Source organism: Limulus polyphemus, unplaced genomic scaffold (genome assembly GCF_000517525.1).
Source record: "Limulus polyphemus unplaced genomic scaffold, Limulus_polyphemus-2.1.2 Scaffold42, whole genome shotgun sequence".
Classification (NCBI taxonomy): domain Eukaryota; kingdom Metazoa; phylum Arthropoda; class Merostomata; order Xiphosura; family Limulidae; genus Limulus; species Limulus polyphemus.
Window position 1 is genome coordinate 877,103 of NW_013665652.1, and position 14,108 is coordinate 891,210.

General features: G+C 31.7%; 1 protein-coding gene across 6 annotated transcripts in view; it reads left to right on the forward strand.

Annotated features, from left to right (window-relative positions):
* The window catches only part of LOC106462015 (serine/threonine-protein kinase minibrain-like), a 145,177-nt gene that overhangs the window by 63,707 nt on the left and 67,362 nt on the right, over positions 1-14,108 (forward strand). For 3 of the 6 annotated variants that reach the window (XM_022389310.1, XM_022389275.1, XM_022389283.1), the window contains exon 1: positions 7,746-7,837. The exons of the other annotated variants lie outside the window; for them this stretch is intronic. In XM_022389310.1, coding sequence (XP_022245018.1) covers positions 7,755-7,837 — 83 coding nt within the window. In that variant the 5' untranslated portion in view covers positions 7,746-7,754. Of the gene's footprint in view, positions 1-7,745; positions 7,838-14,108 lie in introns of those variants that run through there. 6 annotated transcript variants of the gene reach the window in all.

Consider the following 14,108-nt stretch of genomic DNA (forward strand, 5'->3'; position numbering starts at 1 on the left):
ACGCCATTCACTCGTCAATCGGAAAGGTGTTCTTCTTCTCCACGACAATGCACATCCAAATGTGGCACGTTTGACGCAACACAAGATTATGGAGTTGGGTTGGGAAGTTCTCCCTTACCCACCATATTCTCCAGATATGGCATCATCAGATTACCATATTTTTCGTTCCCTGGAACACCATCTTAATGGGAAAACGTATGCAAATGTAGAAGGTGTTAAAAAGGACATCGACATGTTTTCTGCTTCAAAGCCAAGTGATTTCTTTAATCAGGGCATTAACAACCTTATTGTAAGATGGAAAAGCATCATCGATACAAATGGAGACTATTTCATTTAATAAATGTTTTGTTTTGATATATAAGTTGTTCGGGTTTTTCATCTAAAAAAAATGCGATATTAATTTCTTGATGGCCTAATATATCTCAAAGAAGAGAGTATGACATGAAGTTTCTAAGGAGCAGGGTGTTGTAGATTTCTCATTATTTCAACAGTTAAGTCAGAACGCCAGATCATTGTTTTCTTGTAGAAATGACTATATGTGAGATAATTTTAAATAACAGTTTTTGTATCATTTTCATTATTAATACTTGTGTTTTTGGAATCATACTTGAGAAGTAAATATACATTGATATTAATATATTTCGGCTTGTCTGTCTGACTGTTTGTAGTTAAGCACAAAGCTACATAATTGGATATCCGTGCTCTGCCCACCACGGGTATATGAAACCGGTTTCTAGCGTTGTAAGTCCGCAGACATACCGCTGTGCCACTGGGGGATGTATTTCGGAGTTATCTGTCATGATTCAGATAGTTTAAACAGTTCACCACAAGTCCATATACTTTCAACTTTTCGTGAGTGTAATCTTCTTGTTGTGTTTGATGTAAAGGAGTATTTTCTAAGAAAATAAGTTATTGGTGTCTAAAGTATTGGGGATTTATTTTCTTTAAATAACTCAGAATTGTATTACAAAATGCGAACATGAAAAACATAATCTATAAGATTAAAACTATTTTAGCACGTTTAATTTAGTGGATAGTTATAAAGGAATAATATAGTTTTATGGTATTTTGGGCACAGTAAACAAAATATAGGATAATATATATAAATCATATGTGTGTCTGATTGTAATTTCGTTTTAAACTGTTTCAAAAATTACATTAAAGACATATGTTTTTGTACCGATTGTTTATTTAGTGTAAAACTACACAATGCACTATTTGTCCACCGCGGGGAATCGAATCCATCATTTTAACATTGTAAGTCTGTAAACTTACCGCTGAACCATCGGAGGGTTTTGTACCTTTATATTTGATTTTAAACAATGTTAGGAATACATAGTTCGTCGTAAATCATTTATAATTGTACACAATACATCATTAATTTAGGAATAGACAGTTTTATGTCAGAGAACGCCGCCTTGGTAAAAAGTTACCGGTTTCAGAACATTCTACTTTATGAACAGAACCATTTTGATATGATGAAATATTCATTTACGGAAAATCCATAGCATTTTGTTGGTTGCAAACATTTACCTCATATATGCCAGAAAGTATTGTTTGTCTTAGAGCAAAACCACATTGGGGTAGCTGCTGTGTCCACTGCGGGGAATCGAACCCCAGATTTTAGCGTTGTAAGTGCGTAAACTTACCACTGTCCCATTTAGGTATGCCAGTAAGGAAATTACATAACAAATGTAGTTGATCAGGAAACTTCATCTATTTTTTTGCCTAGAAGAAATTTCATTTCTTCAGATTCGTATTAAGAAAATAATAATAAACTTCTCACAAAGTTTTGTAACTTAATTCAACATCCGTAGTCCTGTGGAAAACATTGGAAATATATATATATTGTATATCGTTGGGCCTTAATCTTAAATAATAGTTGTAAGCATTTTTTTAAAGTGGATTTATTTTTCGAGATTTTAACAACATGTCAGTTTTCCTTTGAGCATTACTAGTCATATTTCTTGATTGCTAGCTTTTCAGTATTATGATTTTCAAGTCTAATGAAGTTTTTATTTTTAGTTATTTATAGCATGTGTACCTGAAGCCTATTAGATTATCTTCTACTGCCTCATAAATATTTAACTTGTATTTATGGAATTCATTTCTCAGAAACCTAGAATCTGGTAGATATTTCCTAGACGTCTGAGAAGTTTCACATCATTACTATTTGAACACTTTTCTTTTGATTAGCATACCTAGACACATATGTATATATTACGCTACCTGTGTTTTAACGCTGGGCATTAAGAAAAAATAATTTAACTTAAGTTGCTTTCTAAATTAAAGTACCTTAAATTTTAATAATATTTTTCTGCAAGCTTGGGTTCACAGTGCGCACTATAATACCTTCTAATGAGATTTATTTTTAGAAACTACTCTAGCATTATTTAGTTTTCTAGTGAACTTTTGGCATTCCTTCACATTTGAAACTATGCATATGGTACGGATCGATCGAACTTCAATATTATCGAACTTCAACTGGAAGAAACCGTCCGGATGTACGGAATACCTCAGACATTACTGTCAGCAGAAACTTGTCATTTCGTTTCTCGTGACGGAGGTCATCATGTGGAAACTTGAAGGGCTATATCCTTCAGGTTACGACTCACTGTTATTCAAGTTTAGCAAAACAACAAAGTCTGCTATAACATTCTAATTTTTATTATAATTACAATGAAAATATGCATTTTTGGTTTAATTTGAACATTACTAGACTGATAAAGAATATGATAAAATAACCTAGGTAGGTGGGAAATTAATATATATATATGTTTCTTATCAACCACGGTTTTTTCTTTAAATTAACTGTAGTCCACATTTATATTAATTTTTGACAACAAGGGATATCTCCTCTATTCGCAATACCTTGTCATTGTGGTGATATACACAGATCATTAGATTTAAAAATGAATTACTTACTCTTTTAAGAGATGTTACAGTATAAAATATGTTTTATATTCCATTTTCAGTACTTTATCAAGAAATTAGTTCATATTTGTAAGCAATTCAATTAAACATACATTTTAAAACTTTAAAATTACCTTGATAATTGTTTATTCATTTCTTAGCATAATAGCTTACAGACAACTAGGGGCCATTTGGTCCTTCCATGCTGTCCTTTCAAACACACCTTTGCAAACAGTAAAAACCTCACCTCACCCAGGAAGTACTCGATTCCACTCTTAAATTCCTGTAAAATACAAACCTCTGCTATTGTCCAAGGTAACTCATTCCATAAGTCAGTAACCTTTTTAGAAGAATATAGCTGCCTAAACAGGAACCTATCCTGCCTTTTTCTTAACCTTAAACATGTGTCTTCTTATCCTACTATTTTCAGAATATAGAAGAGAGAAATCTGAGATTCTTATCCCATCGATCCCCAGATAATCTTGTTAACTCCAATCATATAAGTTAAAATATTTTAAACTACCATTGCAACGTAATCCTTCCATCTTACCTATCATCCTAGAAAACCTCTGCTGAACCTTTTCAAATAAGAAAATATTATTTTCTTAGATAAGTAGACAAAACATATACAAAATATTCCATACAAGGCCTAAATAGTAGTTTTATAGAGAGATAACTACCCCCGTTGAATTGCAGTCATTATGTATATAAATATACCTTAAAATTATATTAGTTTTATGACTAGCAACTTAACTTCTTCGATGGCTTGAGTGACTTATCCAACACTATGCCAAGATCCTTTTCTTCAATCACACATTTACATAAAATGTGTAAATCATGCTACGATATACCAAATGCATTACTTTGCACTTACCATAATTAAAGGTTATTTGCCAGATGTTCGTCCAACTGATCAGTTGATTCAAGTCATCCTGTAATAACTCAACATCTTCAATACAGCTAGACAATTCTTCAAATGGATTTGTTTTGAATAATCGGCAAAGTTGCACGAGGATTATCTCCAATAGCCGTTCTTAATTTTGAATTAATAGACTAGAGGGAAGACAGCTAATGAACAAAACCTTCCGTCAATCTTAGGCTACTGTAATCGAATAGTGGGATTTGACCCTCACTCTGATAACGCATGCACAACCCCAAAGTATGAAGCGCAATTTTGTAGCATAGGGATTCGAACCTGGTAATTATATATATTTCATTGTTGCTCCCGATGACTCAATGGTATGTGTGAGGCTAATTGGGATAGCACAGATAGCTTACTGAGAAGCTTAGTGCTTAGAATCAAACAAATTAAACAAACTTAAATCGTTGTCATGGTTACTACTCTATACTATCACGTTAGGTCTAATTATTAATTAGTTACTTGTTTAAGTAGTAGGTACTAATTACTTTATATCCTATGTTTTATTCTTTAATTTGCTTCCGTTTTCAGGGAAGTATTGATAAGAACTGTGTATGTACTGGGCGGGATTCGATCGTGGGTATTTTTAATAATAGGCTTGTGTATTTAACGCTCGCCCCGTATATTTCATATTGGGTTATTTTAATTATTATACAGCAGAGTTATGCAACGAAATGCACACGAAGAAAAAATTATCATGAACTCCGAAACAAATTCTAGCATATAAAATTTAAAACAGTTAAAATGGGATAGAAAAAATACATCTTTTAAAAACAATGTTTCGTCACTGTTAATGTGGCATCATCTAATATTTTTGAAAATGTTTCTTTTAATATTATTTAAAACAAACTTCAATAAAGTAAGATCGTATTTGTGATTTATATTAATGCTTTTATTCCCAGGTTATTTAAAATCACGACATTAAAGTGCTTTTATTTTGAATTATTTATTGGAAGTTTAAGACATCAAGAACAGTCTTTTTTAAAATCATTGTTCGTAAATATTTCCACTTTATATTTGAAAAGCACTTTCATGGAAGTATTAGATTAATACTAGACCACCCGTGACCCGTTGGGTCACCCACTATTCAGAGGTTATAAAGAATTCAAGCTAATTTCAATATTGCACCGAAATGAAGGTTTATTTCGAGATAATTTAATTAAATATTTCAATCCTTTCGTGTTATTCATAACTCAAGAAAATATATTTGATCGGGAGTAAAAGGAAAGACCATTTCATTTCTCAAAAAAGTGAAGTCAGAGTTTTCAGGTATTGTGATGAATTAGTTCATTATGTTGTGGTCTTTCCTCTTAAACCTTCTACAAATAGGAAATAGTAACACTTTATTTTTTCTTCGAATTACCTATCATAACCAAGGCACATTATTGAGAAATTATTCAAGATCTTGTTTTTGTCATCTTATGCCTTTTAATGAAGATGGGAACATTAACAGTAAAATAGATTTGAACGAAGAAGTTTCGTAAAGAGCGCGAACGATAGTGTGATGTAAAATTACTCATGCTAGAAATTTTCATAAAAGTGACCCGAAAAACGGCGATAACTTGGTAACCCGTGGCCCGATGAAGTTTCGTAAAGAGCGTGAACGATAGTGTGATGTAAAATTACTCATGCTAGAAACTTTCATAAAAGTGACCCGAAAAACGGCACTAACTCGGTAACCCGTGGCCCGATTTTAACGGAACTTATTTTATTCTGATTCTATTCTCATTTATATTCTCATTTCAATACAAATATGGCGCTATTATGCGCTGTTTTTGCTGTATTTAATTACAGACAAGCAAACAAAAAACAATCTCAGAGTTTTAATAGTATATAGATATAAAGATTTGGGTTTTACATTTTTCTACTTTGGGATAGTTTAAAAAAGCAAAATTGAAAAATTAAATTTTGTTTCATTTAACGTTGTAACTTTTTGTAAAATGTCTTGAAGTCTTGAGAGTATTTAAATAACATCTTTTATTAATTAGTAATAATAATATTTCGTAGAAGGAATTCAAAATGTATCTAAATAAAATATTGTAACCTATCTTAATTTATACTATATTCACAACTGCAATAGGCCTTATAGAGTTTTCCCAGTACTTAGACTTTATTGTAAAAACAATATTCCATGTTTAATGCACAAAATTATTTTAAAGTTCAATTGTACTTTTCTTGTTCAATATTGAATGAATACATAGCTAATTCAGCTCAAAATATTGTCATTTACAGAATACATGTAAGTGATTAAATTTTTAAATAATTAATAATTTTTACCTTAGACTGTGAATGTCTTCCTGCTAAAGAATATTACTTTCTGTCTGTCTGTCTGTCTCTCTCTACATATATATAGATATATATACTGGTATACATAAACACAACTGGTTGTCCTTTTCCTAAATATCTGAACTTGGAAATTGAGTTAATGTTTTTTTCTACGTGATAATTTGACAACATTTTAGCATAATGACAGTTATATTCCTTGACGGTTTGGATTATCAAAACATTAGAAAGGTTTAGGTGTCACCAACTTTGGTGTGAAGAAGATATTTTCGAAATTATTATTAAGGATAAACATGATAAACTAAAAAGTAATTATACTTTCTTATGAATATGTTTATGATTTAGTTATAGTTTTATTTTTATATTAATAAAAGTTTATGATTATGTGTTATTTTATCATTGGGAACAGCCAAGTCCAACGATTTAAAGATAATTAAATAAATTCTAGAGTAATTTTCCTAGCTGTTTTTTGCTTTGAAATCCATATTTTGTACCTGAAATGTCTAATTAATGCACAGGTTTACTATAAAACTTCTGAGAAAAACACTTTATCCCCACTGAAATGCTTTCAGTTTAATGTGTCATATTTGTTAATTTTTCTTATGGTATATAATTATTACAATAACTTTGATGCTCTTTTACAAGGGTTTGTTTGTAATTAAGCACAAAGCTACACAGTGGGCTATCTGTGTTCTGCCCACCACAGGTATCGAAACCCGGTTTCTAGCGTTGTTAGTCTGCAGATATACTGCTGTGCCACTGGGGGGTGTTTATAAGGGACTTGCATCTATATAAATAAACTGGTAAGTTAGTGCATATGCTGCTTCATATAAAGTCCATGCTTCTTTAATATTTTACAAACCGTAATTATTACGGTACATATTATACGTATTGTTTCCCTAGAAAAAAAGAACAGTATATGATACTTGTTATATATACGTTATTCGAAGAATTTATGTTTCATTCTTTTATACTACGGATATCAAAATTAGAAATGTGATATGTTAAATCGCATAATGAATAAAATGCGATTTTTTGTAGTAAATTTATTGTCCTAATGAATGTTTTAATACGTTTTAAGGTACGTTATTTGATAGAACTTTTGCGTTTCCCTGTTGAAATATATTTCTATTTAAAAATAATGTTGGTTCATTAAATAAACTTTCTTTTGATCATAATGCAACATTTTCAATTTTGTGTATTTCTTAGATGGTAATTCTGTCGAAAAGGCATATGCACAATGTCAGATACAATAAAATATTAAGCGAAAATATGCTAAATATATTGGGTAGGAATATGAAATAAAGAAATTTTGCCGGAAAGCGCTGAACTTTGGAGACTATGTTATTTAATTTTTAACATATTTCACATAACTTATTGTAAAATTTATTTATTATGTTAGTAATATTTTATTGCATGTGCGCTCCCCCCCCCCCCTCCCGTACCTACTAATGGCTACCAGAGAAGACTACGTCACGATATATACGACACACCATATCGCTAGCCAGACACAGGGACCAATGCCCCTATCCATGCGCACATTCTCGAGTCTAATCAAAAACCGTTACTCCAAACGCATGCGTACTGACGACGTTTATGTGGAAGAGGAGTAGAGAGGTGTAGCCTGCTATCATATCGTATGAACGCTGTTTACAAGATTCTTAGTCGAGAGACACTTGTGAACTGTAAGCAAGTCTGGAGCTTGTGTCCTAGGTTTTCAAGGTAAGGGATTAAATTATTAAAGCTACTTGATTCTGTTTTGTTTTTATTTTTTTATAGAAAGTACAGTTTTGAACCTATAACGATATTATCATAATAGGGAAAGGCAAAACGAGATGGCTACAACAGAGTCTCGTGCTGACACCAGTTGGTAGTGAGGTCGAAAACGAGGGCTGAGCTATTGACGATTGACCGTTATTCTGTAAATATTAGTGAACCTAAATATAACACTTATATGTAAATAAAGTAAAATAATCTGCTCTTTGTTTTTAAACACCACATTACATTCTATGTGATAAAGCCTACCTTTAATGTTTGTTGTTGGCTTTTCTGTCTCGCGTCAAAGAGCTCAGCAGCTAAAGGCGAATACGGGGTTTTTTCTTGACAGGTTAAGTTGTATTTTTACCATTACGTATTATATGACATTTTAAGTATGACAAATATATAAGGAAGATAAATTTCAATATTAAAAATAATATATTTGCCAATAGTTACCGCAATATTTTAAAACTTTAGTAATTAATCGAATTCAATTAAAGTTATATTAAAACAAAGATTCCGATTAATCACACTATTATTTGTATGCTATTTTACTTTGATTTGTGTTATGATGAATACAAAATGAGCGAAAGGCTGGTTCTGCATCCTAGAAATAATACAAATATATATAAAAGGTCCAGCATCTGAATATGCCCCCCCCCCCACCCCCCTTGGCTCTCGTCTTGTGTTCGAGTTCGTGCGAAGTTTAAATAAATAAATATATATATATTGGGCCAATATCCAGTAAAATGCATTAGGATCTTTTAACAGTTGGTAAGATTTTCGAACACATTCATTTAATTTTTCTTTGTCCTCCATTTTGTTATTTAAAAACAAATTTTAAAAATTGTTCTGTAATGTCTAAATATTTAAATAGCATTGGATTTTAATGTTATTGTGATGTCTTTAATCAAACGAGAAAGTTGTCATATTTTTACACTTTATAAGTGACTTAGATAAAAATAATAATAGGATATATATTTGATATATCAATCAATCTGTTTGTAACTTTGTCAGTTCGCAGGTTAAATGATGTGTGGTGTTATGTGAGTATTATTGAAGTGGATATTATACATTCATTCTCCACAATAAGTATAGCATAAAAGCTAAACTCACAGACTACAACATACACTACATCTAAAAGACTAATTGAAAGTAAACCTAAAAGATATTGCAAAAAAATATTTTAAATATCAAGAAACGAAATTTCATCAAAGTACTTTATATTACTATAATTATTTAGTTAATATATAATTTCTATTCTTCAAAGGTTATTAGTTGAACAGACAAAGTTAACGCGCCTTGCACCTATTCTGAATACGCTGTCAATTATTATACATTGTCAACATGCTTGCCCAGTGTAAGAAATCGGCAAGACAAAGCGCTCAGCTGAACCTTTCATTTGAGTCTAAAAGATCACGGGTAGACGACGGTTGCCATGGTAACCGCCTCTTCGATCATAGAACCTGCAGAGGCCGTGTACATATTCCTGCCTGAGACGGGTGTCGCGCCTGTATAAGTGTGTAGCTATATAGCTTTGGCTGAACTATGAACTAGACGCTGGGATTGTTATCGAATAAGTATTGTTGTGTCAAGGTAAAGAGCGTAATTAATGATACAGATCTTCTCAAACATGTATAGTCGAACTTACATATTTATAATTTGTTTTATTCAACATACGTTTTCTTACAAATATTACACAAAAATATATTTAAATATTTAGCCAGTAAAGCTTCCGCAGTACAGAATTGGACAATATTCTTCTGTGAATCGATAACTAAAGAGCTGTTCTAAGTTATATTTCTATAAGATAAAAGTGTTTCAGATAAATCCTGTTTTCGTTTGTTTCTGTACTTGTTCGACCCGCCATGGTCAGGTGGTTAGGGAGCTCGACTCGCAATCTGTGGGTCGCGAGTTCAAACCCCCGTCGCACCAAACATGCTCGCCTTTTCAGCCGTGAGGGCGTTATAATGTTACGGTCAATCCCACAATTCGTTGGTAAAAGAGTAGCCCAAGAGTTGGCGGTGGGTGGTGATGACTAGCTGCTTTCCATCTAGTCTTACACTGCTAAATTAGGGACGGCTAGTGCAGATAGCCCTCGTGTAGCTTTGCGCGAAATTCAAAACAACCAAACAAATCTGTACTTGTTTGTAGTTAAGCACAAAGCTATACAGTGGGCTATCTATGCTGTGGTCACCATTAGTATCGAAACCCGGTTTTTAGTGATATAAGTCTTCAGACTTACCGCTGAATCACTGAGAGCCTTCCTGTTTTAGAAACATACAACTCTGTTTAGTTAAATTTTGAGCTAAATTTTCAACTTAACTTGTGTTAAGCACTGCTGTCTCAACAAGAGAGCTGATAAATATACTGACTATAAGAGATAGAAAAGTTTTGTTTATTTGTTTTAGTGCAAAGCCACATTGGGATATCTGCTGTTCCACCGCGGAGCATCGAATCTCGGATTGTAGCGTTGTAAATTTGTAAACCTACCGTTATTCCACCGGATGACAGAAAAGGTTTGTACCCCTTAGATCAATAACGACTTCATTGAATATATTATGTCCCTTATGAGGTAATATTTGACTAAAATCATTGAACTGCCTGTGATCTTTTCACTTATCTCACGAATGGCGAATCACCAAAATTTAAAATTAAAAGAAGCAAACGCTGGTTTGTCAAATTTATCGTCCTTTGGAAATCTTAACCATTGTGTTCAATGTTTCATCCAATGAATAATCTAACTAGGTAATAATCTTTATATTATCAATCCAGAGAGATAGATATATTTATAGCAAAGTTTCTTGTCAAGCGAGATGATTTTTTTTTAAACCGCCCCCACCAAAAACGTCGGCCATTCCAGAGTCTAGATTCAATTACTTCCTGCCAATGCTGATATTGATTGACGAGGTTGGTCAAAGTACGAAACGGCGCACAACGGGGAGGAATAGAGTCAATGGCTAGACAGTGGATTTGTCTACGGCGTGGGATTAGATTATTTTTAATACGATATGATCATATATAACTTACTTTAAAAATATAATGATATTGTAGTTAAGTAACCACCGTGAGGTTTCAATGGCAAAATACCAGATTTCATTAGTATGGCATAATTAAAAATATATCGCAGAAAACAATAATGTTAACGAAATTGATTTAGGAAAGACATATTTTGAAATTCAAATATACTAAATATAATGTCATATATTTATATATCTGGTAAATATGTATATAAATAAGCCGTGCACGAATATTCACAACAGGATACTGTTCAAACAATGGTGTATCAACGAGTATATTTCGATTTTGTTTGTTTATTCTTCAGTGTTATAAATATTTCTTCGGTTATAATTCGCCAGTCATTTTCAGGTAGCGATGTTTGTTAAATCGCGTCATTACGTAAATACCAGTAGATGGTGCTATTGAAGTAACATGTGGATATCACATGTGGTGTCCTGATACAGATGTGAAAAGCAGACAAGACAAGACTCTTGTTTAGACAAGCGATTGTGTAATTGTGAAAATTGTAAGTGGAGAAAAACTACAGTCAGATATATCTGTACAATGTAAATTCATTGGCTGGTTGATTTTACTGGACCCCATTTATTTTGATATTTTCTACTGACCTATATAATGAATATTGGTATATAAAGCCATAAGGATTTGTAATGTGATTTCTATCAAATTTAATAGCCACTTATTCGTTACTTACACACAATTTTCTCGTACTGCTCTACATTGAACTAAATCGACTAACAATAGAAATTATCAACTTATGAGAAAGGCTCTCAGAGATTATTATCAGAACACACAACATATGATAAACAATTTCTAACAAACTAGTCAAAGTTACTTATAAAATTACTGACAGTGTTTGTGCATAGAAGAATGTTAAGAAACTCCTCATCTGCTGTTTAGGTTTAGCTAAAATTAATCACCATGTTCTTAATTGATTACTGATTTTCTGATTTGCTATGTTAAGATTCTTTTTGATTTCTGCTTTGAAATTACTACATTTAAAAGTTTTTGGATTGTTATTTTACCCTTCTTGAAGTCACGTGAGTAGAGACTGTGGGATAATTTTGAGTATTTTGACAATCACAGACAACTTGCCTTAAATGAGGATTTTTTAACGTGCAAATAGTAATTTTAAAATATTGTTGACTTTGCAGATTAATTGATATTTAATTCGATAAAGACCAGTATTTTGTTCATCGTTTAAGTAAGGTGCTTCTACTCAATGCATTTGAAAAAACTTACGAGTACACCTGTTTCATTCTCTGCTACCTTCGATAATGCTTATTATTATGCATACACCAAGTCTTCACGGTGAATTCATTTAAGTTAAGCCGAAAAACAAGGTTTGATAAAATAATTATTGAAATTTAACGTATTGATAATATATTTTTTTCAATAAACCTGTTTTAAGTTAAGCCAAAAAACAAGATTTTGATATAATAATTATTAATATTTAACGTATTGATAATATTTTTTTTTTCAATAAACCTGTGTTAAGTTAAGCCGAAATACAAGGTTTTGATATAATAATTATTAATATTTAACGTATTGATAATATTTTTTTTTCAATAAACCTGTTTTAAGTTAAGCCGAAAAACAAGGTTTTGATATAATAATTATTAATATTTAACGTATTGATAATATTTTTTTTCAATAAACCTGTTTTCAAATTACAAAAGCATGCCCAAATATACTATGCGAAGGTAAAGAAATAACTCACCACCAGGGACAGCCAATAGCATAAATCGATAACTTGATCAATCCTTCTTACTTTGTGATTGCCTAAGCGAAGGTACTTGAAGGTGTACACCTGGGTACAATATATGAAGTTGACCTCGCGTGTGCATTAAATTTCCCAGCAGTTGGTCTTAGCAAGGAAAATATATAAGTAACTGCAGTAATGATTTTGCAAGGTTACACTTCAAACTCCTTACTCATTGTTATTATTTTTGCAATCTAGTTCAGGTTAAGTAAACAGCAGGCTACTGAATTCTTTCCATTTTAAATAATGCAAAATTATTATACATGTTAGACATTTAAAAAAAATCGTGTTAAGTCATGAAAAGAAAATTAACATATAAAGTAGGAATTTTAATTTTGAACATTATTTAATTTCGAATATACCAGTAATACAAGTAATATCCCTCTGTCACAGTCGTAATGGAAATAGAATTATTATTTCATCTGAACTTCAGAGAATAAGGAGCAGCTACATATCATGTTACGAGTGCTGAAGCATTGGAGTGTTGTAGCATTTGAGAACTGTATGAGTATCTGAAGACTTTCGAGAATGATCTTACAGCTGATAATATAATTTGTTAAATTAACAAATTATTTGTGAAATAAACAACAAATATTCAGTTCGAAGTAATTTACTCATTTGTAATTTATTAGTTGTAAAGCGAAGAAGCACGAAATAATTGTTAAAAGCTAATGATAAAATGAAAGGAAAATGAGAAATAGGCATCATATATTATTATTATTTAATAACATGCGATAATGATACTTATTTGTTATTACTCCAAATTATGACTGAAGTATAATAAATGATGCTATTTTCTTCCCTTTTACTATTTATATGGCTCTCTAGATTTTTTCCTTTTTACTATTTATATGTCTCCCAGTGGCACAGCGGAATGTCTGCGGACTTACAACACTAGAGACCGGGTTTCGATACCCGTGGTGGGCAGAGCACAGATAGCCAATTGTGTAGTTTTGTGCTTAACTTCAAAACAACAACAACTATTTATATACGTGTTAGAAAACATTGAGTATAATAAAAGAGAAAAAGCTATATCCTTATCAAAGATAGCTGTGATAATAATACGCAAACAATGTGTGCGATATTTTATTTCATTGGAATTTATTAAGTCTCAGGAAAAAATATAGCTTATAAAACATATTTTATCAGGATGTGTTTCAATCAGCAACGTTCAGATTACCACACCGTACACAGCCAGTTACGAGAGTGGTAGTAACTCCACTGTAATTACTATTAATGTTAGAATTGGCAGTTTTAGTGTCAGTGTTTTTGTTTTATGACTCATCGGAACATACTCAGATAGTGTATCTATCTATTAACTCAAATGTTCTAATAATCTTTATCAAGATATGGATATTGCACAAAAATTTTGCAACATCCTTAACTGCCAAACTTCAAGCCACTTTTACACTGTTTCTTTGTAGATTTGAAAATCTGATTATTTAAGTAATAAAA